General features: G+C 39.8%; 1 protein-coding gene across 5 annotated transcripts in view; it reads left to right on the top strand.

The window, feature by feature from the left end:
• The window catches only part of VSNL1 (visinin like 1), an 88686-nt gene extending 68087 nt beyond the window's left edge, over window positions 1-20599 (top strand). For all 5 annotated transcript variants that reach the window (XM_026844887.1, XM_026844890.1, XM_026844892.1 and 2 more), the window contains exons 3-4: window positions 18399-18614; window positions 19566-20599. In XM_026844887.1, the coding sequence (XP_026700688.1) occupies window positions 18399-18614; window positions 19566-19763 (414 nt within the window). In that variant the 3' untranslated portion in view covers window positions 19764-20599. The remainder of the gene's footprint in view (window positions 1-18398; window positions 18615-19565) is intronic.
• Window positions 20600-22562: the final 1963 nt, after the last annotated feature.

Below are 22562 nucleotides of genomic sequence, written 5' to 3'. Positions count from 1 at the left end.
TCATAAATGTTTCCAGAGAAAACAGTCACTATTTCCAGGGGCCCAGAACTCTGCCAATTCCCTGAAGCTTATTTGGATGCTGCCTAGCTTTTAGCAGCCCAGAAACGTTAAGCGGCGCTAGACACAGGGGCAATATGAAACTGGCCTCCCACTGTGGAAGCTCCTACTAGGTACTTTGTGCTTCATACTCTCACTCAGCTTTGGACAATCTTTAAAGCTGAAAACCTGGCTTTATATAGTGCAATGTAAAGCGGTGTTAATGGTGCAGTATTCAAATGTGGATGACGGAGTAAATCACTGGGACTTGTTCAGAAACATAACACAGACATAAAAACCTCATTTTTGCTCATTGGTTGGCCTTAACATTTTTTTTTCTAATGCTTAAAACCAAAACCTCACCTTTCCATGAGGAATTTGGAGGAAGATCAGATTCACGATCCAAGGTATTTAGAAACCAGGATCTCACCTGCTTTACATGGAAACAAATTCCTGGGCTTTTCAGAGCAGCCAGAAATTTGCCTGCCCTCTCAGTTTGCTCTCATGGCTGGAGAGCTGTAGATGATTCAGCCATACTAATTCTTAAAAAAAAAAAAAAAAAAAAAAAAAAAAAAAAAAAGCTGTTTCTTATACTTGTGTCTGGACTTCTTGATAGTCTTCCTGGGGAGAGTTACATGCTTCCACACCATGCAGTGTGAATAACAGGTTGGCACCTCCTCATGTCTGTATGTTGTATAACTAATGCCTCTGTGTTGTATAACTTGTCTATATGTTTTATAATTAATTTGCACTGAAACAATGAGCTTTGCATATTCTGGTGTCAGCCCTGGGCATGTTGTACATGTGCAGATTGACTCTGGGTGGGCCTTTATCTGGGAATCTTGAGTTTTCCTAAAGGCTACTGGAAGCAAATATTCCACACTCTTTTCCACCCAAAAGTCCCAAGCAGATGGACCCAAAAAGTAATAAGGTGCTAGGTCAGGTATAAAAGTGGTAGAGTTGGTAGGTGGCTTATTTATGTATGATCTTGCAAGCCCATTTGTTTTGTTGCCTTGCTTTGCTGGTACTCTGGTGTCCATCTGTGTGGGGAGGTTGTGGGATTAGATTGATGCTACCAAAGTACTTTGGGTTCACTCAGATTTCTTCAGGTGTGAAAACAGCTCTTTTAAAAATCAAAAACCTGTTATTAACCGCACATCTTACAAATTGGTGTAGCTAGCTAAATCTACAGATTGTTACCTCTCCTGAGGCAATGGGAGCATTGCTATTTGTCAAAGGAAAAGCACAAACTAGTTTGCGGTGACTGAAAAATGTACATTGCCCTCTTGTGAAAACACAGGTCCACTGCAGCAATAGAAAAATCCAAGGATGCATTTCAGTTGAAAAGTCAACATATTCTGCCACTCGATAAATATAGCACAGGTCAGTCATTGCTTTAGACTGACATCTCAGAGAGTGTGCTTATAGGACAACAGAACCGAATCTTTCCTATTTATGTACACATGTAGGAAAAAAAACAACTTTTTTTTTTTCCCTTGGCTCTGCAGTCATTCTGGATTTTAGTCACTTCATCAGCATGCTGAACTGTATTGTCACTATCGCTGTGACAGCTTCACTTGTATTTCTGCTTCATGGCAGGTCTCAAACACATGATACTGTGACCTCAAATTTGCATCATGTTCAAGCTTCAGTGCCACCCCATCCCTTTCTCTCCCTGTCATTTTGTATCAGCAGTTAGAATAGTTTGTTGTAGATTGCAAGTATTTATGAATTTCACTGGAAATGCAACAGGGCTGTCTAGTTCATTAGTAAATCTGGAAAGATTATAGGTACGTCATTGTTAAAGACAGCATGAGGAAGTAACACTTTATATTTCATAACCCAAGAAATCACAAAGTGCTCACCTAGAGTGGGATTCAGGTCACGTCTTGCTGTTGGGATATATAACCTGTCTTGGGATATATCACCCCATCAAGATGCAGCATCTCTTTCCATTGATGAAGAAGAATGAAGCGATGAGCTTTGAACTGGTGTTTGTCAGGCTGGCTGTTAAACTAAATGTGACAGACATTGGCTTACAAAAATATTTTTTCAGCAAACAGTGTTACCAGAATAGAGCTAGTATAATCACAGATGACAAATGTAGGTACTGTGGTACCGATTAGATATCAGGACTGTCCACAACTGAGTGGCAGTCAGAAATCTAGTGAATAAGAGAGCCAGACATAAACATTTTTTATAGTGGGCTGGAAGAAGTATTGATATTAACAGTAGGTGGCAATTATTGAATTTAAGACCACCTTTCTCGGCCAGGAGAACTTTATTTAGATTGAATTTAGATGGTTTTCTTCATGAATAACCTGGGCAGCTGAGAAAAATCTACTATCTTCTGTGCTTGCTTTGAGTGTGCTCTCATTGCGCCCTAAATGAAGAGAGCCCTAACCTTGACACAGAGGGTCTCCAACTGGCAGACTTCTGTGAAAATACTATTGAGCTCTGGCATCTTTCTAAGAGATCTCTCTAGTAGAAGAGACTGAGCTATCAGAGGTACAGATGATTTCCAACACTTGTGTAAGAAAGGAAGAACAGAGCTACCTCAGGAAGCAGTTTCTGATTGACCTTCATAGGTTTTGGTGCTTCCAGAATTCTCTCTACAGTGTACTTGGACAGCTTAAAATACTGCTGCTGGCTGCTAATGGTGTTTGCTTGGGTGAGTGCTTAAATGTTCAGTTTGAGAGCTCTGTTTCCATGTTTTAGGATTTTACCTTCTTTCCTATGAGTTATCTCTGCCCAGGGTCATGGCAGATGATACTGTGAAATCTGTCCTGGGAACTGGACTAGTTATCTCTGGGATCCTTCCCAGGTGCAGGAAGAAATGCCAGTGTTGTGTTTTCTAGCTGGACCCTAGACCCCCGTTTGGAAGACAAGCTTCTCCATATTTTGTCAACACTAGAAAGCACTGACACCCATTAGCTTGGTAGGCTATTATTCTTTAGACATGTCCTGTCTAAGGCATATTTCAAGTTTCTTCTCTCCTATCGTTTAACAGGGACTATATACAATTGTCCTGTGTTTCTTGTTCAAAAAGTATGTGTTACATCCTCAGAGACTGAGTTCCCTGGCTGGTTTGTTGAAGGTCTGTTTGCCTGGGCAGTATTATCACCCTTAGGTATTTGGCTGTCATTGAGGAAAGATGCAAAGAATTTTGAGACTTCTTTACAAGGAAATCAGGTTGTAACCTTAGTTATGAAGGTGCGGTCACCTCTCCATAAAGATCTCACGCTATGAGAAGGGGGGCTTTGTCCTATTTTTATGAGAGCATGAACTCCAAAACAGATGAAATGCCAACTCTGTCATATATTTCAAATAAGATGCCATATGGAGTCTCTATGAAACTAGTTGCATTAATTATAGACAGCTGCCTTAAGAGAGTGGTTGTTCACTGAATGCCTGTTGCAGATGATTTATGAAGTGTTTAGAGGCTTGATAATCCTTTGACAATCAAGAAGACCCTATAAGCCATGAGTGTGTTGAGAAAGGAATGCAATGGGAAGACAAATTCAGAAAAGCTCCTGCAGTGCTGGAGAAGATGCCTACCTGTTACTTCTGTGATAATAAGCAACCAGTTGAGAGAATGCTTTCTTGTTTAATTCTTGACTTCCTGTAATTCTGGTTTTGATTTCTATTTTTGTTTGAGAATTTAACTTACTAAAATTAGCTCATTATGTTTCATCCTTAATTACATCTGGTATGAAATGTGAGTCTATCAAATACGTATGAAATATATGTCATTACTGTTCCTCTAGAAATAAGTCATATCTAGAGAGCATTGTATGCAGTCAACTCATAGAGGAGATATGTCAGGAACTGGGCTGTGTCTCCCAGTTGCAAACTTCAAAGGGATGTTCTGGGAACTGGCATCACCAAGAACAGTGTTCCCGGGAGGATTCTCCTTGGCAAGCGTAAACCACCATCCTTCTGGAAAGCAGTTGGTAGCATAATAGTTTGGTCATGATTACACAGTTTATTGTTCAAACATTAATGTCTATATGCTTTTTATTCATCTTTATTGACTCTGAGGTACAAGAATATTAAAGATTATGCAATCTGCTGATCTCATAAGGTAAGAGAGCTAACTTATCCAGAGGCATGTATGACTAATCCTCCTTCAAACTCTTACCCCAATACTGAACTATTTTTTTTGCCATTATTACTGTTATTGTATTGTTCCATTCTTGCTAAGGACTGAGTAGCTGTTATTATGTATTCATGAAAGCGTACCAACTGATTTATTTAACGTGTTTACCAGAATACTTGGGGGAAAAAGTCAAATCTATTACTCATATTCATTACTCAGTGTGGAAAAGCAACATTTGTTCCCCAGTGTGAGCTAGTTATGATAATTATACTGCTGGGCAGTTCAAATTGCATCAGTCTACATTTTTGAGCTTATTTTTGAGGTAATGGGAAACATTGATTTTGATGCATCCCTGTAGTTATGCTTTGCTGTGTCTGTAAATATACCTCATGTTTTGCTTCTTGCAAGGTGGATTTAGTTGCGCTTTCAGGTTTTTAGAGATTTTTTTTGTAGCTGAGAAGAATTCAAATGGGTATGATTTTGAAACGAAATTGCATCAGTTTTACGTTTAGCACTCAGAATCTGATGCTCAGTTAAAGTGGTATGGGTATATTCAGTTAGTCTGGTGTATGGAGGGTAACAATCTGAAGGAGAACACGTAACTACACAAAGCTTGTGTGATAAATAAATCAGCAAGAAATCAGCATTAAAGATGTGTATTACTTAAGTGCCTTTTATTGTGTCTTCTTTTCAGCTGACCCCTAAGTATATTATGGAAACTTAAGATGTTATGGTGTCAAATAGTGCATGCAATGAGCATAGTAGCTTTCTTCTAAGCATTCATGTTGATGCATCTTTTTATTAGTATATTTTTGTTCACCTTTTTATATAAAGATAGTTCTTAATTAAAAGGTAACTCATTCTCTGCAGATTTTAGTGTTTATTTGATACAGTACCTTTTTATGGTCTTGCTGCATGTGTTAAGTCATTTATAGACTAAGTGTATGAATAATCGTAAGATCTTAAAGGAACCAAGTGACAGGTAAGCACTTAACTGGTTGATTTATCTGTAACAGAAGAGGCTGCTCTACCCATTATAGCTTTTTGCTTCAGTGGTGGATTTCTCATAGCAAAAAGCTGAAATTCAAAGGTACCATGTGCTGAAGGATTTAAGTTACTTAAGCAGGCAAATGCCGGAGAGAAGGCAACCCCGCCCCTCTCTTGAAGTGCTTTAAATGAGCAAGCAGCATGTTCTAGTTTTTTTACTAATATATTTATGTATTCCTCTAAAAATGACGTGGCCCCTGTGGTCATGTCTGATACCTCAAAGAGTGGATAAAACCTCAGAAACCCACTGGAAGGTGATAATACAAATTTACAGTACTGAGGAAACAGAATCTGTGAGGTAATTCTCCCCCTCCAAACACCCAGTTCACTTAAGTTAATCTCATAGAAGTCTGCATGCCGCAAGATTTGATTGGAGCAGAAGGGATGAAATGGGGGAGAAGTTTTGCTCTGTGGGATGATACTATCTTCTTTAGCTGGCCAGTTGCCTAAAAAAGAGACACCTTTGGGAAGCATCTAGTACTAAGTATCACTGGTATCAGTATCCACATTTTGTCTGCAGTGGCTCATGAGTACAGTCAGTACTAGCACAGCAACAGCATATACAGGGAGGTGGCATCTCTGTGTGAAACCAGTGATCCATATGGCCCACAGGGACTTTTTCTACATCTCTTTCTACAGATGGCAAAACATAACTGATGGAAAAAAATAATTTGTATATGATGAGGATTTTCCCTTCTTGCACCATTTTAGACAAAGAACAAGAATGTAATGCTCCTTTATGTCCTTCCATTTATCCTTTGAAAGTCTTTGTTCAAGACCCCTTAGACCCCTTCCCCTTAGGGGAATTGATCTGTGGAGCTAATAGACAAGGAGATAGTGTACACAAGAGCTGTCATTGTTGTAATACCTGTGGTTTATTCTAGACCTGCCCATACTTCTTAATTCCCAGAAGGTGAAGTAAAGGGCTGTGTCATTCCCTTCTCCTTTCCCACCCTTGAGAAAATCCATTGGATCAAGTCACAAAGAAGAGTCTTCTAGGCTCCTTGCATTGATTTACCCCTTTCCTCTTTTTCTTCCATATTGAGCTTTAGATTTATCCAAATGCTGCTGAACCAGGATTCCTAGATATTGTGACTATCGGTAACAGCAACAATAATCCTGTTATTCACATGGATCTACAAATGTGCACAACACTTCACATCATACGTTAAACTATTTTTTTTTTAAATGTCAGTGAGCTCAAGAGTGTTATTTTCCAAGGCATTTTTTGTAAGCAAGAATTGATTTAGTCCACTCCTTTGATATATATCTAGGTATGTATATATAGTTACATATGCATGATCCTTTGCACCAGAGTGCTGCTATTTCAAAGTTTTTATACACTATTGGGCTTATAAGTCTTGGCATTGACCTTTCAAAAGGTTTGTGTTATAAGACAAAGCCTAGATACAAAAGAAAGTACATTATCTTGCAAAGCTGGAATCTTAAAAACTGCACTGTGTTAAGAGTCCTTTTTTTATTATTATTCTCCATAAAAGCAGAATTAAAAGGGTTACAGGTAGATGGATCTCCAAGGTGGAGCTGTATAAAATTTTCAGAAGGAAACCTGAAATCCTGTCTTCTCACAGCTGCATTTCAAAACAAAAGCTTTGAGACAGGCCTTGCAGCAGTTAGAAATGCGGGCCCATTTCCAGTTTCAAAGGATTAGAAACTTCAATTTACTACTGTTCCTCTGTGAGTTGTGGAATTGCTTTGAAACTCAGAACTGAAAATAAAGTCAATAGGGTATGCCTAGGGACACCAAGGAAAAAAAGGATGATACCAAATCATTGTCCACCTGCCTCTTAACTATTATGCTAACTATTCTGCCTATTGCCACCATCCTTCTTGCCTCTTATCTCTAACTTTGGAGTCCTTCCCATTCCCTTAACTCTCTCCCTTTTTGTCCCGCGTATAATATTGAAACCTTATTCTGTAACACATCATGTCACCATCTCAGATCAGATACCTCTTTGTGTGACAAGACCGCAGGAGCTTAGGGACATATGTGTGGTCTCCAAGCTAAGAGATGTCAGGATTTACCCAGGTGGGTTCCCAAGTACTCTGTGTCATGAACTCTGCCAAGCCCTTGGGCATTGTTAGATGGTTTTGGTACAACACAAAAAATAACCCCTCCCATTCCATTGCCTGGGGTTGGCTGGGCACAGAGGGGTGAAGTGCACACCACTGCAAGCTGACTGACTGTGGCTGTAGGGCCAGTTACTTCTCCTGTTACATGTGTGCCTGTTGGGACCAAGCTTCCTGGAGGTGCAGGCTGGGGTTCCCTTTTCTAGTCTCTAGCAGCAGGGCACACCAATTTGGGGAGGCAGTCAGCTCTTACCATTTTCTCTCCTTGAATAATCCATGCTTTTCTCAGCAGACCAAGTTCTCTCAAGATGCTCACGGTACTGTACAATTTTCCTCTTTTTCCACTCCTTTGCACTCAGTATCAAGAAAAGGGATTTTGTAGTTTAGCACTCACTGAGATGTTGAGATTCAAATCCTCAGTTCTCTGATACTCCCAGCTACAGTCATTTTCCTTCTCTTTCTGCAGTTTCCTTTCTGCAGTACTGGGCTATAACAACTCCATATGTATAAGAATTTTAGGAGGACATATTACGTAAGTATATGAGACAGATATTTCAGGCACGAGAATTTTTTCTGCAGTTCCATCTGTATATTCATAAGATGGTTGTCTCAGACTTTAGTGACTCGTGTTTCAAATCCCTTTTTTGGCTAGAAATAGCACTTAACTGATGCTGCTATAGCCTTGTTCTTTTGGGAAATTTTCACTGAAGACTTCACAACACAGCAGGCACAGCATTCAAGTTAATGCTCTGAACCTTTGGAGCCAAAACTTATTGGGAAAATAAAGCCTTTTTCAGAAATGAAAAGGAGTCAGATGATCTTTACTGGAGGGAAAGAAAAAAAGGAGAGGAAAAAGAAAAGAAATGTCCCAGATCAGTGTATTCTCCATCTGGTATGTTCCCAGATTCCGAAAGAGATAACATGGTGTCAGGAAAAAGGATGTTGTAATTAGGCCTGGGCATAGCTACAGCACAGCAGGATCCAGACATTGTCATAGCCCTGTGCTATCGCTGACCTTGGGGCAGTGGAAGACTGTGCCAAACTTAAAATAAATAAAGTGTTCTGGTGCTGCTGTTCAGTTAAAGAAGATCAAAGAGAAATAACATTTAATCAGCAGTAGTCGTGGTGTTATGCACTAGCAATACTAATTGTTTTGATGACAATTCTCCCTGAAGATTTTTTTTTTTGTTAGCGCTGAGTAATAACTGATCTGCTAGTGTGTTGACCTATAGCACTACCCCACCTCAATTAAATTTCTTATTGTCCAAATCTAATCAGAGAAAAGCTAAGATTGAAAATCAATTCATTTCCTGCTAGTTAATGACTAATTCCCCACAAATGTGAATGTAGAGATTAGCTTTTCAGGTTGAAAGTTTTTTTTTTTAGAGGTAGACCCTGCCAGATGGATGTTTGAGAAGACGAAGTGTGGCTTCTCTTTTCCTATCCATCTTCCTGCAACCTCCTGGCATATGCTGATTTTTTACTGTGGGTCTTGCTTTATCATAGCCTGTGGTGTGTGCTCATCCTCTGGTCTCTTAACCTGTGTCTCTCACAACTGCAAGGAACTGGTATTGATAATTCCAAATCAGCTCCTAAATTCTCAAATTACTTCTCCATAAGCTTCAAGTGAGCATTTCTGCAGTGGCTAAAAACATCTGCAAATCAGGATGACAGTCTTTAAAAATAATGTAAGAGCTAGTCTCAGTCCTTAGAGGTCTGGATAAGACAGACTTTGCTCTAATCCCACTTCAGCCTGTACAAATTGTGAATTTTTCTCCGCGAAGGGGAGAAATTACATTTCTTGGCTCTTCTAAATATTTCTTCTTTATATGAAGAACTAACAGCTGCTTAAAAGCCTCCCCATGTGTCTATGCATGCATACATGTTCACACTGTTAAAGCTACTGAGCAGAGACATAAGCAGTAAATATCCATGAGGTTTGGCAGTTCTCCCCAGTTCTTGCTAGTTGTATCACTCCCACTGCAGCAGTATCTGAAATAGTTGCAATTCTTTGTTGTGTTTATCCTCACAGAGCACCTCTGAGGTGGGGACATCTCATGAATTTACACATGGAGAGCAGAGACCTGCATCTAAATAGTCGTTTAGACCCTGCTCTCTGCTGGTCCTCGAGATGATCCACTCCAGAGACTCAGCCCTGTGGCTCAGCTGCTGCTGCAACCTAAAGACCCACAGCTGTGGATAATGCCTGCTGCCTTGGGACCCTCCAGCAAGCTAAAGTCAGGTGGCTGGAGGCAGTTTTCCTGGGTGGGATTTTTCTACCGTACACTGCAGATCTGCTTAAGAGTGCAGCTATACCAGAATCAGCATCTGTGGGGCCGAAAGACTGGAGGGCTTTTACCAGGAAGATTAGCTCTGAGACAATGCTTAAGTTGGGGTTTTTTAACTCCTGTTTCTGTGTTGTTTCTGCTATACAAATGATGCTTTATCTCTGATGCCTTTTTTTTTTATTTGCCTTGCTGCAGAAAATACGATGCTGGTTTCTGCTTTGCAGCAATGAATTTTGCCAGTGTTGAAAGATTTGGGGTAGCCTGAAGCCCAGATTCATGTGTTCAATCCATTGTAATCCTATGGGGTAACCTCTTCCCTGATATTCAGCAAAACATAATCATACTCATTTTTTTGGCTTACTCCTCTGAAGGAATCTGGCTGGTAAAAGCCGTGCAGACCTGTAGTACAGGGTAGTGGCATGCTCCAGTTCTTCATCTTCCCAGTGAGTCAGGTCAGTGGATCTTTTAACTGTGTAAAACACAATAAAAAGGCTAGAGTTGAGCCAGAAAATGGCTTTTCTCCCAGATACTGAGCACATGCTTTGGTGTGAAGTGCTTTGGTACATCTATAACAAGCTGGAAGGAGATAATAAACCTTCAAAGGCTGAATGGGAGAAGAGGGAGAAACCGAAAACTGATAATGTTTTGCTCCAAGTAAAGGCAGATGTAGGAGGAACACAAAATGAATCTCACTTCTGAAGCGCTGTAGCTATATTAACATGCAAGAGAAAAAAATACATTGATGCAGTTACTTCACTGTGTATTCCATCAGAAGAAGCTGCAGTCCTATACGTGGACAGGCTAAATATCATCAACTGTGATAATCTCGCTGATTCTTGAGTTACATTTGTGCCTTAAGGTAATACATTGAGCTTGGATTTCAAAAGGTACACACTCTTGACACAGTAGTACCATTTTATCCATTTATTTGTAGTTTTGAAGGCAGAGGAAATACAATTCACTAAACATGAACAGAGTTTGTTAGAGCTATGTTTGCTCTTTCCAGATTCATCTGCAAAGTAAAAATAGCTTAACAAAAGAAATTTTTAAGCTAACTAACCTTTTAACACACAAGATGTGGTTGGGCAAGGCTCTCAGCTTTGAAATGTGCTCCACAAAACCCTGCTTCCAGGAAGTTTTATATGCATCACTTACCCACAAGATGCCGCCAACCTGCCCATTTTCCTCTGGATGTATCTGTGGTGGAGCAGAGATCAGGGATTCCCATCACCCCATTAATGCAGCACTTGCTTCAGCTTGTGGAGATGGGTGGCATCAGTGCTGTACCTGGGGATGAGCTATTGTGAGAGCTTTTAGGCCTCTCCTAGGATTTCTCTTCACAACAGAGTGATAATGCAGGGTGGAGAGGAACAGAGGATAAGAAGAAGGTTGGGAAGAGGGTCCCCATCTGTACCACAATTCTGAATACCATGTCTGGATCTGTTGCAGCATCTCATCTTTAGCACAGTGCAGAAACATCATTCAATTCCACCCCCTGGAATTTCAGTAGTGAAATTAAATCATTGTAACCCTCACTTCATTTTCTATGCATATGAACAAGACAGCCCCAGACCTTTCAGAGGCATGTGATGTGCCTTTCTGTGCTGATGTGCTGCTACTCTGTGGCTGAGAGCTGGGAACGTGACAGGAACACTTGTATCTCTGGGATCCAAATCCCTTAACATTTGATTAAAATCTAATGGAAGCATGCATAGTTGCTGAAATTACTTCTGCTTCTATGGAGCCAAATTCTTGGGTGCTCATTCATTGCCTGTATTGTCTCTGCAGTAAACTTCTGCCTTGGAGAGCTCTGAGACTGAAATCCTCAGTGATTATCTAAATGCTTTTCATTTAAAGGGCAGTTGGGAATAGGAACCACAGAAGAACTTCAGCACAGTAAGTTGTGGTTAATTGCCTCTGGGAACAGGATCTCCAAAGTCTAAACAGAAGAGTTGTGTGAGAAAAGCCCTTGGCAATCCACAGCAAAAACATTTGGACACCTTAGAGTGAGGGAAGACCTGGCTATGGAGGCAGTTGCTCAGTACCCTTCACTGCTTGTGTCCCTTCATGTGTTTTGCCTTGGTTGCCTAAATATCCTTGGGGTCTGGACTTGAATAACAACATTTGGATGTGTTTCAGTTCATTAAATATCTCATCCAATGAATAATAACTCAGGGAAAGCCTTTGACAGAACGAGAAAGTGGTAAGGAAATGGTTTCAGATTTAGCATGATCATAGGCTCAATTTAAAACCCATTGATGTAACTGGATTGTTTGCATTGGACCATACTGCTAATAATATAGATTCTGCTTAGTATCATAGCGGTTATGGTGCAGATGAAGTGAAAGGAGAATTTTGAAAATTGAGTTAAAGATTTTAAAATATATTTAGTAGGGGAAATACTAGAATCCAAATCTTCTGACTCCCTAAAGCAATTCCTCAACCACTAATTTGTTAAAAAAAAAGTTTGCTCTTTTTCTGATCCCTCAAATATTAGTTCACACAAGCTGTTACCAGTTTGGCAGCTCATAGTTCTCTGATCTGTACTGTGCTGTAGCTGGTGCCTTCTCCTGAGCTGCCCATTCAGCTTGTCTCAGATAGGGGAGGGAAGCAAGTGTGGGCTTTCCATGTCCAAGCTGAGACCTTTCAGCAGGGAAAGGGTATTACATCATCCCACGGCTGTGATTTTGGAAAGTCTGGTTTGTAAGCAAGCACTGCAAACACTCGTTCAGCCAAAAGTATGTAGAGGGTAGCTGAGAAGAAGCCTAGTCTGAGAATTACCAGGACTAGAAGTCTCCCTGCTTAGGACTGTGAAGACTTACTTCGCAGTAAAAAACGTAGTTTAAGCTTAATGATCCCTCTGCTCCCCCTACAGCCAGTCAAGGGAGACATCTCTGACACCTGATGTGATGGCTTCAGGTGGCTCTTTGGAGAAGCCTCTGTCCACTGACCGAGGAGCAATGACAGCACTGACCCAGGGCGATGCTGTGGCTCACACCCACAGGCGTTCCTGGGCTCACAGCCCCATCCTGCTTGCCTCTGCCCTGCCCGCTGGTCACCCTTGGCGGGATGCTCTCTGCCAGCCCTCTCCACTCCAGCGCTGGGCATGGAGGCAGCTCACAACATCCCACATTAATTTCACTGGCATTACTCTGGAGAATAAGGGTGAGACATAACATGAATGAGAGGACTACGTCGTGCCTTATGCATTCTTAATCCACACATCCTCAGGAAGTCTTGAAAATGTGTCTCTGTCTAGTCTAAAGGTGTATCTGTCCTGACCTGCGCTTGAGCTATGTATGCCCAGGGCAGTCAAATCTTTTCCAGAAGGATGTCCTGGCTGTGTCTGTTTTGTTCTGCTGTGGTTATGCTCTTCTTACATTAGTTTTCAGTTATGTACAAAGAGGTGCTGGCAGGCACAGGCTCAGCCCTGCAGGTCATCCTGGTGCCCCAGGGGCACAACCTTCCAGACAGGTCACACCCTGTACATCTCTTCCCCTTCTCATGCCTTAATACATGAAGTGCAAGAGTACAGTATGTTATAGTAAGTTACAATTATTTTTTCTAAAGGAAAGAACTAAAAATTAATCCTTTTTCTTATCTCCTTGACTAACTCCTGCACTGGTACTGCTGGCAGGAACCCAGAGCTTTGTCCTCTTGAAAAACTAGTGAACAGCAACTTGCTCCCCAGTCATCACAGTCATGCCCCTCAGTGAACTCACTTCGAGGACCTGTGAGATGGGGCTTGACCAGCAGCTCTCAGCATCTGGGTTCAAATTTAAGAGGTTTGCTATAAAAAATACCCATCTGAGCTTCTACCAGCAGCCAAACTTCCTGATTCTCAAAGCGCTCATGTTCTCCACTGACAAAGGTGAACTCAGTGCATAGCAAACTTATTAAAGGGAGGAAAGAAAATCCTAACAAAGTAGATAAAAAGGGTAACTCCTTTCTAAAGTATAACAGCATCAATTGTATAAGGTTTTTCCCATGGGCGCCAACTGCCAGGCTTGCTTCCATGTGCTGGACCCTGATGATGCTTGCACTGCTTCTTGCACTGGCTGTGCCTTGCTCGTCTTTTGCTGCTTCAGCCCTCCGCAGAGCATGGCAGTGCTGAGCCCTGAACAGGGACTCTAATCTCCTGGGGGAATTGGCAGCTCCTTCTTCCATCTTCTCCAAGCCCGGGATACAGAAGTCCCATACCCCTTCTGCTTGCCTGCCTCTGGTTCTGCACTCCAGCTCCCACGTTGGTGCTGGAAGCTGTGACCTTACATCAGACCAAATCATCACCTGGGCATGTTCAGCTTTTCGTACACTACTCAGTTCTGGTTTTCTCCATTTTATAGCAGAATTTCCCTTTTAATAGAAATGCATCTGAAACATGATAAAGCATTGCGTGAAAATCAAAGCACCACTTAAGCTGGCCTATAGATTCCCTCCACTCCTAATAATGAAGGAGAGGCTGTTCTTTTGTGGATCCTGGGGAATTTGGGGAAGTGTATTGCAGCTTTTTTTTTTTTTTTTCCTTCATGTTTTAGCCATATTCTAAAGCTTTAGCCATATGCTTTTGCAATAATGCTAATTATGCTTTTTCAATAACTCCCTCCCAAAGATGATCTGAGTAGAGTTGGTCACAGAGTTGTCTGTGAACAGCCTCACTTCAAAGACACTAAAGCATCTGTAGCCAAGCAGATAAGTATTTCTAGGTATTAGATCAGTTCCCCCAAGACTTAAGTTATGTATAATTTGTAGATGCTATTTGCTAGATATTCCAGGACCCTTTGAAAGCCCCCCCATATACCAGAAAGGTGTCCAGAAACACTCTGGGAGGTAAGAATCTACAAGACAATCTTCTCCGAAATTTAAAAGCAGAATAAGAGGGAATTTTTTTTTTCCTCTTCCTTTTTCTTTCCTAATTGGTAGTTGTTTGTAGAGATAACTCTTTCTTCACATATCAGCATGTTGATCTAACCGGTCAGAAAACGCACAGGCCAAGCAAGAGATGAGACTAAAGAAGCAGAAACAAAGGAATGACCAGTGTTTGGTCACCTGTGGAACTGACTGCTGTAAAAGGCAGGTATAGTTTGTCTTGATTTTTGGATGAAAAGGGTAAAGCAGGAAACAATGCTGGTGTGTAGCCTGCAGTTTTCTGTGATACCACTGCAGCAAAAGGGAACTAGTTGCTTTTGTATGTAGACTGATCACCCGGACAAGGGTTTGCAGAAGAAGCTGAAGGAACTGACTTGGCCAGTCGCTGTAGCTTCTGAAAATCCCAATTGTGTTTCTTTACTTGTGTCTGAAGCATTAACTGAGTTCATGCCAGAGTGCCATATGAGGCAGACTAAACCACCCTCCTCAGATTTCCCCTGCCAAAAATGGGTGTTTGTCTTTCACAGATCCCTGTCTCCGATTGCCACTTGGCTCAGACTAGTCTTAATGTAGTTAAAGTCTGTGCTTTTACGCCTTGCTAAGGCCTCACTGTATTTTAATAGTCAAATAACGTTTTACCAGAGCTGGCTTCTTTTGCTCTGTAATTGTTTTGGTTTCCTTTTACTCCATTTCTTATTTATGAATTATTTCAAAACAGGCCAATGGAAGCCTTCAAGGAGATTTTTAAACAAGTTTTGACAATGTTTTTTTATTGTTCTGAGCTAAAAATAATGCAAACCAGCAGGTACAGACTGAAGAAGAGTGCCTGCAGTCCCTATAGGACCTTTTACTGAATTTGCTCCCTAGAGTGAGGCAAATAGAATAAAAAAAAGAAAAAGGCATCAGTTCCATTTGTTCACCTTACTAGGCTGTAAGTGCCAAGGCTTAGCACTGAGCAGTGCCACTGCCTTCCTCACCAAAGAAGAGAAAAACTCATCTTGTCTGTGATGAAAAAATTAGAAGGATGCTCTTCTCCCTGCTACACAAGGTTAATGGTATGACTGGCACAAGAGGGAGTCACGGCTTGCTTATGCTCCTCTAATGGGACACTGAATGATACGTTCACCAAGAATAATTTAGAAATGGTCTTCGGCTTCTCCAGCCACTGACCTCCTCCTAATCCCCCAATTTGTTCTTGGGCTCTTGAGTATTTCTGGGTGTCTGCCACTTCTTCACCATTTTTGTAGGTGAGCTTCTTTACTGTAGTTTAGTTCTTTGATCCCACCAGTACATTTGTACCATTTCTCAGTGTGGATCACAGGAGAAGTCACCTCAGTGTATTTTGGTTCTCTGGACAGCGAAAAGGACAACCTCATTTCCCTCCAGCTACTTGTCTTTCTGTTATAGACTGCAGAGTGACAGTCAGAGCAATACTTGATTGGGCAGTGTCCTCAGCAATAGTCAGCTCTTAACAGGAACACTTGGAAGACTGTAAGATTTTGAAGTGGGGTTTTTTGTAACATATACGTCGCAGGACAGCAGTCAGTACAGATTTAAAAAGCAAAAGATTTCTCTTTTCAGCTTAGAACAGCCAGGAAGCTTCCAATTATAGAAGCGGGGGAGCAGTGGAGTCCTGGTGGAGCTGCAGGGCACGAGCCACTTCTTAACTTCTCATCAGTGGTCTGCAGAATGTACATCTAGCTAAACACACGTAAAATTAAATATCACCTCTGTTAACATCTGCAATTGGTACATAAATTGGGGGACAGGTGGATCACGAGGAAGAAGAATCAGTGATTGGGATTTTCAATAACCTGCAAATAACGTTCCAGTTTTGGATAACATTCACATAACTTTGTTCTGACGCAGCCAAATACAGGACTCTGAGCCCAGAGAGCCTTCCTGTGGGGGGAGCTACATTTGCTTTACAAAAGGTTGAGGTTTGCACTAGAAGAGCAATTCAGCAAGGTCTGGTAGCTGTCACTGCACTCCTGAATTGTATCAGAGAATCCATGTCTTTTTATGTGGTTACAAGCCCAGTCATGCTTACCACACTGGAGTCCAAACATTTTTAAAGGTCAAAAGCTAGAAAGTACATAAAGAGCTGCAGCAGCACCTTGAGGTATTTACAGCTCCATCAATTTGGATTATCAAAACAGAAACCAGATGAGTACAGGCACATAAGTTGTATTGTCAGGGGGAGATGATAGCAAATGCCTCTCTGCTACTGGAGAAGGGGTGTAGAAGCAGTGGGTGGATGCTGACCCATACAAAGTCAAATGAGAAAAGTCACAACTTTAACAGCAATGTTAAACTGGACAAAACACCACTGGAATGGGTACAGTGTCCCTCTCTCTTGATGCTTCCACACCATGTTCAAATATCTTCCCCAAAAGATACTTGGGAAATGAGATGGGCACATTTGATACCTCTTCTGGGATAATAGAGCAATTTGCATCTCATTCACTGCAGGGCAATATTCTGAATGGTTGGAGGTAGGCAAAATTTAACCCTAATCTCTCTTTTGAGGCGAAGAGGAAGATTTTATAATGACAGTAATGTAACTGAGCTATAGAAACTATTGTATCATACCTCTTCAGCAATGCAGAGGTTATCCAGAATTGTGTCTGAACTTGGTAACAGAGAAAACAGTAAGTTTAAAAGAACCTTTTAGGTTAGGACCCCTTCAGCAACACAGCAGTGGCTTCTGACATGACCTGCATGGCCACACAGTGCAAGCAGCTGGCTGCACACCAAGTTTTGCGTTTTTAGGGCAAGACACAGTATCTAAATGGTCATTTGGCCTCCACAAAGGAAAAGCAGCAAAGGCTTGCCATGTTCTAAATCTGTATTTAGTCAGAAAATTAGTAGTGCCCATTTCTGTACAAGCTGTGAGATGCCGAGATTCCCCATGAAATTTGTGTTTATTGCTCAAAAGCTTTCACAGCTGACCACAGCAACCATCAGCCTGCAGCAAAACCTCTGGACAGGGAAATGGAAAATTGTAAAACATAGATCCACCTCCTCAGCTGCCACTGAAGTATTTCCTTCAAACTTAAATTATTAAATGCAATACTTACTAAGAACTGGAATTTTAAAAAGCCCAAAATGAAATGGCTCTCAAATTGGGAGTAACGTATGTTTATAATTTAGGATCATAAAAGCCTGCATAAGATTGTGCTGGGAAGATAGAAACAAACATTATTTGGGTACAGTCCCTGCACTGCAGTGGGACTTCAGGGCTGGTTTAAAACTCCCTTTCTTAAGAGGTATTTTTTCTTGAGTCTGAGCCACAGAAAGAACAACTACTGTCTCAAATTGTACATTTCCCAAGGGAGAAAATATCAGTTGAAAACCTACATGTCACAGCCATTTAAAATATTTTGTTAAGATACAGTTAGTTGCAGTGTTCACTGATAATGGATACTAAACATGAAAAGCATTAATCTGTATTGTTTAGCTGAATCTCTGTTCTCGTTTATGTACTTGTATTAATGTTGATTGGCAGAAGGGAACATACGTGCCTGTTTTTTTTATGCTATCTGTGGATTATTTTTTTAAAATAAATGTAATTATATAAGAAGCCCACACATCTATTTGATTGCAACATGTCAAGGACTGGTTACTCCCAGGCAGAAAAAATACTGTTAAAATGCACCTTGGTTGCTGTATTTCACAGCCAGAGAATATTATATACAATCTCCCATTTGCACTCAACTTCATCTTAAGGTTCACCTAGTTAATTTGACTTTAAATTAGCATTAAATATATCTGCAATATAGTTTGTTAAGCTAAGAGATTGTAGAAATAAGTTTTTAATGATCATTACAGTGTAACTGTTACAGAAACTTACATTGCCTTCTTCAGTTCCACACAAAGCTCACCAGCAACTCTTCATAAATGCCTCACTTAAGAATGGCAGGTACATAGTTTGTTTTCTTACGTTGCCAACAGTTCTGTTTATTATTTTGCAGTTCTTTCCATATGGAGATGCTTCAAAGTTTGCCCAGCACGCCTTCCGAACCTTTGATAAAAATGGAGATGGGACCATCGACTTCAGAGAGTTCATTTGTGCACTGTCCATCACCTCACGAGGCAGTTTTGAGCAAAAGTTAAACTGGGCCTTCAACATGTATGATTTGGATGGTGATGGTAAAATTACAAGAGTGGAAATGCTGGAAATTATAGAGGTGAGATCAATATGACACTCAGAAATATAAAATTTTATTAATGTTCATATATATTTACTTGTTCACATCCCCTTTAGATTTTAAGCACTTAAGAAGTCGTACTGTAGGCTTAAAAGTGTGTATTACGTACATTCATCCTTTACTGACTCATGCCTAAGTGGTAGAAGCACACTAACATCTTAATAGATGTAATCTTTCAAAATTGCAGAGTACATATGTGCATATAAGCTTTTAAATAAGCTGAGGTTTGTTTGTTTTTTTTTTTTTGCTGATGAACAGATTAACCATAAGATCAGAATAGCAAAGGATTTACAAAGCCCATCATCTCAAAATCACTTGACACGCATGAAATTACTGGTTTGTAGCTCAAGTAGCTGAAACCTGACTGGAGATTAACTTTAGATGATTACAGAAACTTACAGGGATAACAACACACTATTTTAAGTGAGCTCTCACAGATGGGCTTTAAGATGACCACAACATATAACAAGAAGGATAAAGTTTACCATCTCATCATCTGCTGGCTACTTGCTGCAGTAGTTTATAACATAGTTTACTCACATGTACACATAGAAAGCTGTTGAAAGGTGATGACTTCTAAAACTGATTATTCAGAATTTATGTAAAATATTTCAGTTGAGTGACTAAAAGCCAAAATAAACAAGTTGATCCAGAGAATAGGTTAAAACAGTTTTGCACTGTGAAACAGAAAGTTAAAGAAATTCATTCCAGGATGCCAAATGCATCCACCAAATTAAATCTACATCTAAAGAAAGTAAACCACATTCTTCCTTGTTTTACGTATATAGACATCAGCTTCTAAGAAAAAAAAAAAAAGAAATCTTTAGGTAAATGGGCATTTTATTGTTGGAATATCTTTCCAGAATTTGATCGCATCAAAAAATCAGGTTATTTTGTATGTTGAATTTTCCATTTGGTTTCTTTCCAAAGGCCATCTACAAAATGGTGGGCACTGTGATAATGATGAAAATGAATGAGGATGGTCTGACGCCTGAGCAACGGGTAGACAAGATCTTCAGTAAGATGGATAAGAACAAAGACGACCAGATCACACTGGATGAATTCAAAGAAGCTGCAAAGAGTGATCCTTCCATTGTATTACTCCTGCAGTGTGACATTCAAAAATGAGCTTGTGTACAATGCGTCATAGACTGCACAGAAGTTTAATGTTCCATTCAGTTTGCAGCTATTTCCACACACACAAAAATTTGCTTGGACTACCTATAAATGGACTTGCTTCTTGTGTTTGAAACACTTGTGTGCATGAGAATGTCATTTGCTAAAGAATTTTAAAAGTATATATTATAAAAATAAACTGCCACAACGTGATGTGTGCAATGTCATTTCATAACAGCCCTATTCCTCTGAAGCCTGTGCAGCAGTCCTGTGCTGCAGTGAATTATATTATTTATTGTTCATGTTTTACTGATGCTAGCTCTGTGTCTCCTAGACTGAGTAATGTTAGTGACACTGAATTCCCATGGTAATGTTAACTGTTTATTATAAATCATGTCACCATTCTGCTGTAAAGTAGTACTGGACAGACAGAGGGGAAGAGTTCCTCAGCTCTTAAGTCTGATCCACACGTGTGCTTGTATTGTCAGTGGATATAAATGTACTTCATTTGCATGCCTTTTAGGTTTGCCTTAATTCTTACCTCATTTGCATCCCTTCAATCTGGAAAGAGCTATGTCAGAGGAATGCAGTATTAAAAAAATAAAATCCTGCTAAAATTATCCCTTTAATTAAAAATATATATAAATATATATATATATAATATGTTTAAAATATTGTTTTATTGGAAGTTTAAAGGTTTTATTGGAAGTGTATTGATCTTTGCCTGAATTTTCAAAAGCTTCCACAGAGGTTGCAATATATATGTCCCAAAATAAATTTATAACATTTGACCTTTTCCCCTAATTCTTATTTCATGTCTTCAGCACTGTAATAGAAAAAAAAAAAAAAATCAATCTTTTTAATTATGTCACTGTACTACTGGGAAATACATACTTCATTATGAAAACATGAAGAAAACTTTGCATTCACTCAAAGAGTCATATGAAACCAAAAGTTGTAGTGCTTACATTTACCAACAGAGCAGCTGTTTATCCTCCAAGATGCTAATATTTAACAGTATACCTCCTATGGAGCTTTTTAAGCTAGCTGGAAGTCAACTACAGTTTATTTGCTTGGCCTAAACACCTGGTCTTCTAATATTTTTCCCTCCTTAAGTCTTTTCTCTTACCACATGACATTATGTTAAACCTGGAGTAGTTTAAACAGACACGTTTTTAAAAATCATTACTGATAAATTAACCATAAAATATGATGATTGAGAAGGGATAGTGAAGAGAGCCACCTTCCTCCTCAATTCTGTGTGCATCAATCAAGTTTATCTCTATACTGTGGCAAGTACAAGTTCTGCATAACCCTGGGAAAGGAACAAGAACTTGCAGAGTGCCAAAATTGCACGTAAAAATCTTCCCTACACCACATTTCCCAGTTGCTTTAAACAGTTGGTTGCTTGAAGGATTACCAAAAAAAAAAGTTTGAACATCTTACAATTGCATGTTTGATCTTTCTTCTTTACCTTACAAAGAAAGATGGTACTCTTTAATAGCTAAAAATCAAACAATAAAACATCACAAACCAAATTATTTGCTGTATTTTCAAATCTAAAAGGTAAAGCTCATCTTGAAACTGAGAGGAAAAAAAGCCAAAAAGCAACAAAAACGAAGTTTTACACATTTTGCTAACAAATGTGAGGGGAACACAGAATCCATCAGTTGTTGCCACAACCACATCCATCCTCTCATATTTAAGTTTCTTCATATTCCAAAGAGCAAAATGCAGAAATTTCAACTTGTTTAATACCACAATTTTTAGACTGCACAGATATAGTCTTAGCAAATTAGAAAGTGGTATACTTTGTACGTTTGGCTGTAACTTAAAACGCATTCTGAAAATGTTACATACTTCTGGGAATTATTTTTATATATATATATATATATGTATATGTCCATTGCTTCCACTTAGGCTGAAATTGCTAGCTGTAGAAAGGATGTTTAATATTCCTGGGAATTTATGCCTCTTTGGTTTACATATACTTAGTAGAGAAGCAGTACTTCATTCTACATTTTCCTGCACCTCGAATTTTTGTAGCTGGACAGGCTCCATTTACTTTAATGCAGCATTAAGCAACCACATTGCCATCCAAAATGGCCAACTCAAACACAGCCACAAAACATCATCAGCATTGCATTCTCTCTCTAGGTAGCTGGTATAGTAAACTCTGTATTTAAAGTACCAAGAATAAGATGGTTTTGAGACCCTAGTAGGATCACTGCAAAAATAAGTGCATCCAAGCAAGTGCTTCAGTAATTGTTTATTCAGAATTATTCTTCTACCATGAAAACAGTTACTTAAAATAATTATACAGTCAGGCACACATTTCCATCAAGTACAATGGTAGATTAGAATAAATACAATACGTTGATTTGAACCAAAGACCAAAATTGTTGCCAACAGCTCCAATATTTCAAGTAAGTCTATAGAAAACCTGGGAGAAAGTTGAAGTGTTAGCTCAGTAGGAATGTGATAATTTTCCTTGGGCTCTTTTCTCCACACGATTCACTATAGAAGTACTGATGAGGATAAATGCTTTTCTCTCCCTTGCCTCTGCACTCTTTATTTTTTGAATGCTGAAGGAAATCAGGAGGAACTAACTCTATGCCATTCTATCCTTCCATACTGTAAAAGGATCTGGAACATACTTTATAGTTTCATCATAAAATCAAGTCAAATTAAACACATGGGTCATGACTATGTAATAATATCAAGGACTCCCAATACAAATGAACCAGGCTTGAGTTTGACAGGTTTTGCCAAGTATGTACTTGGTATGGTTCCCCTCCCCCCCCCCCCCCC

The sequence above is a fragment of the Athene cunicularia genome (genome assembly GCF_003259725.1).
Source record: "Athene cunicularia isolate RWA chromosome 3 unlocalized genomic scaffold, athCun1 chr3_part1, whole genome shotgun sequence".
NCBI classification, from domain to species: domain Eukaryota; kingdom Metazoa; phylum Chordata; class Aves; order Strigiformes; family Strigidae; genus Athene; species Athene cunicularia.
The sequence above is the reverse complement of the archived record's forward strand: the minus strand, read 5'-3'. Positions and strand labels throughout refer to the sequence as shown.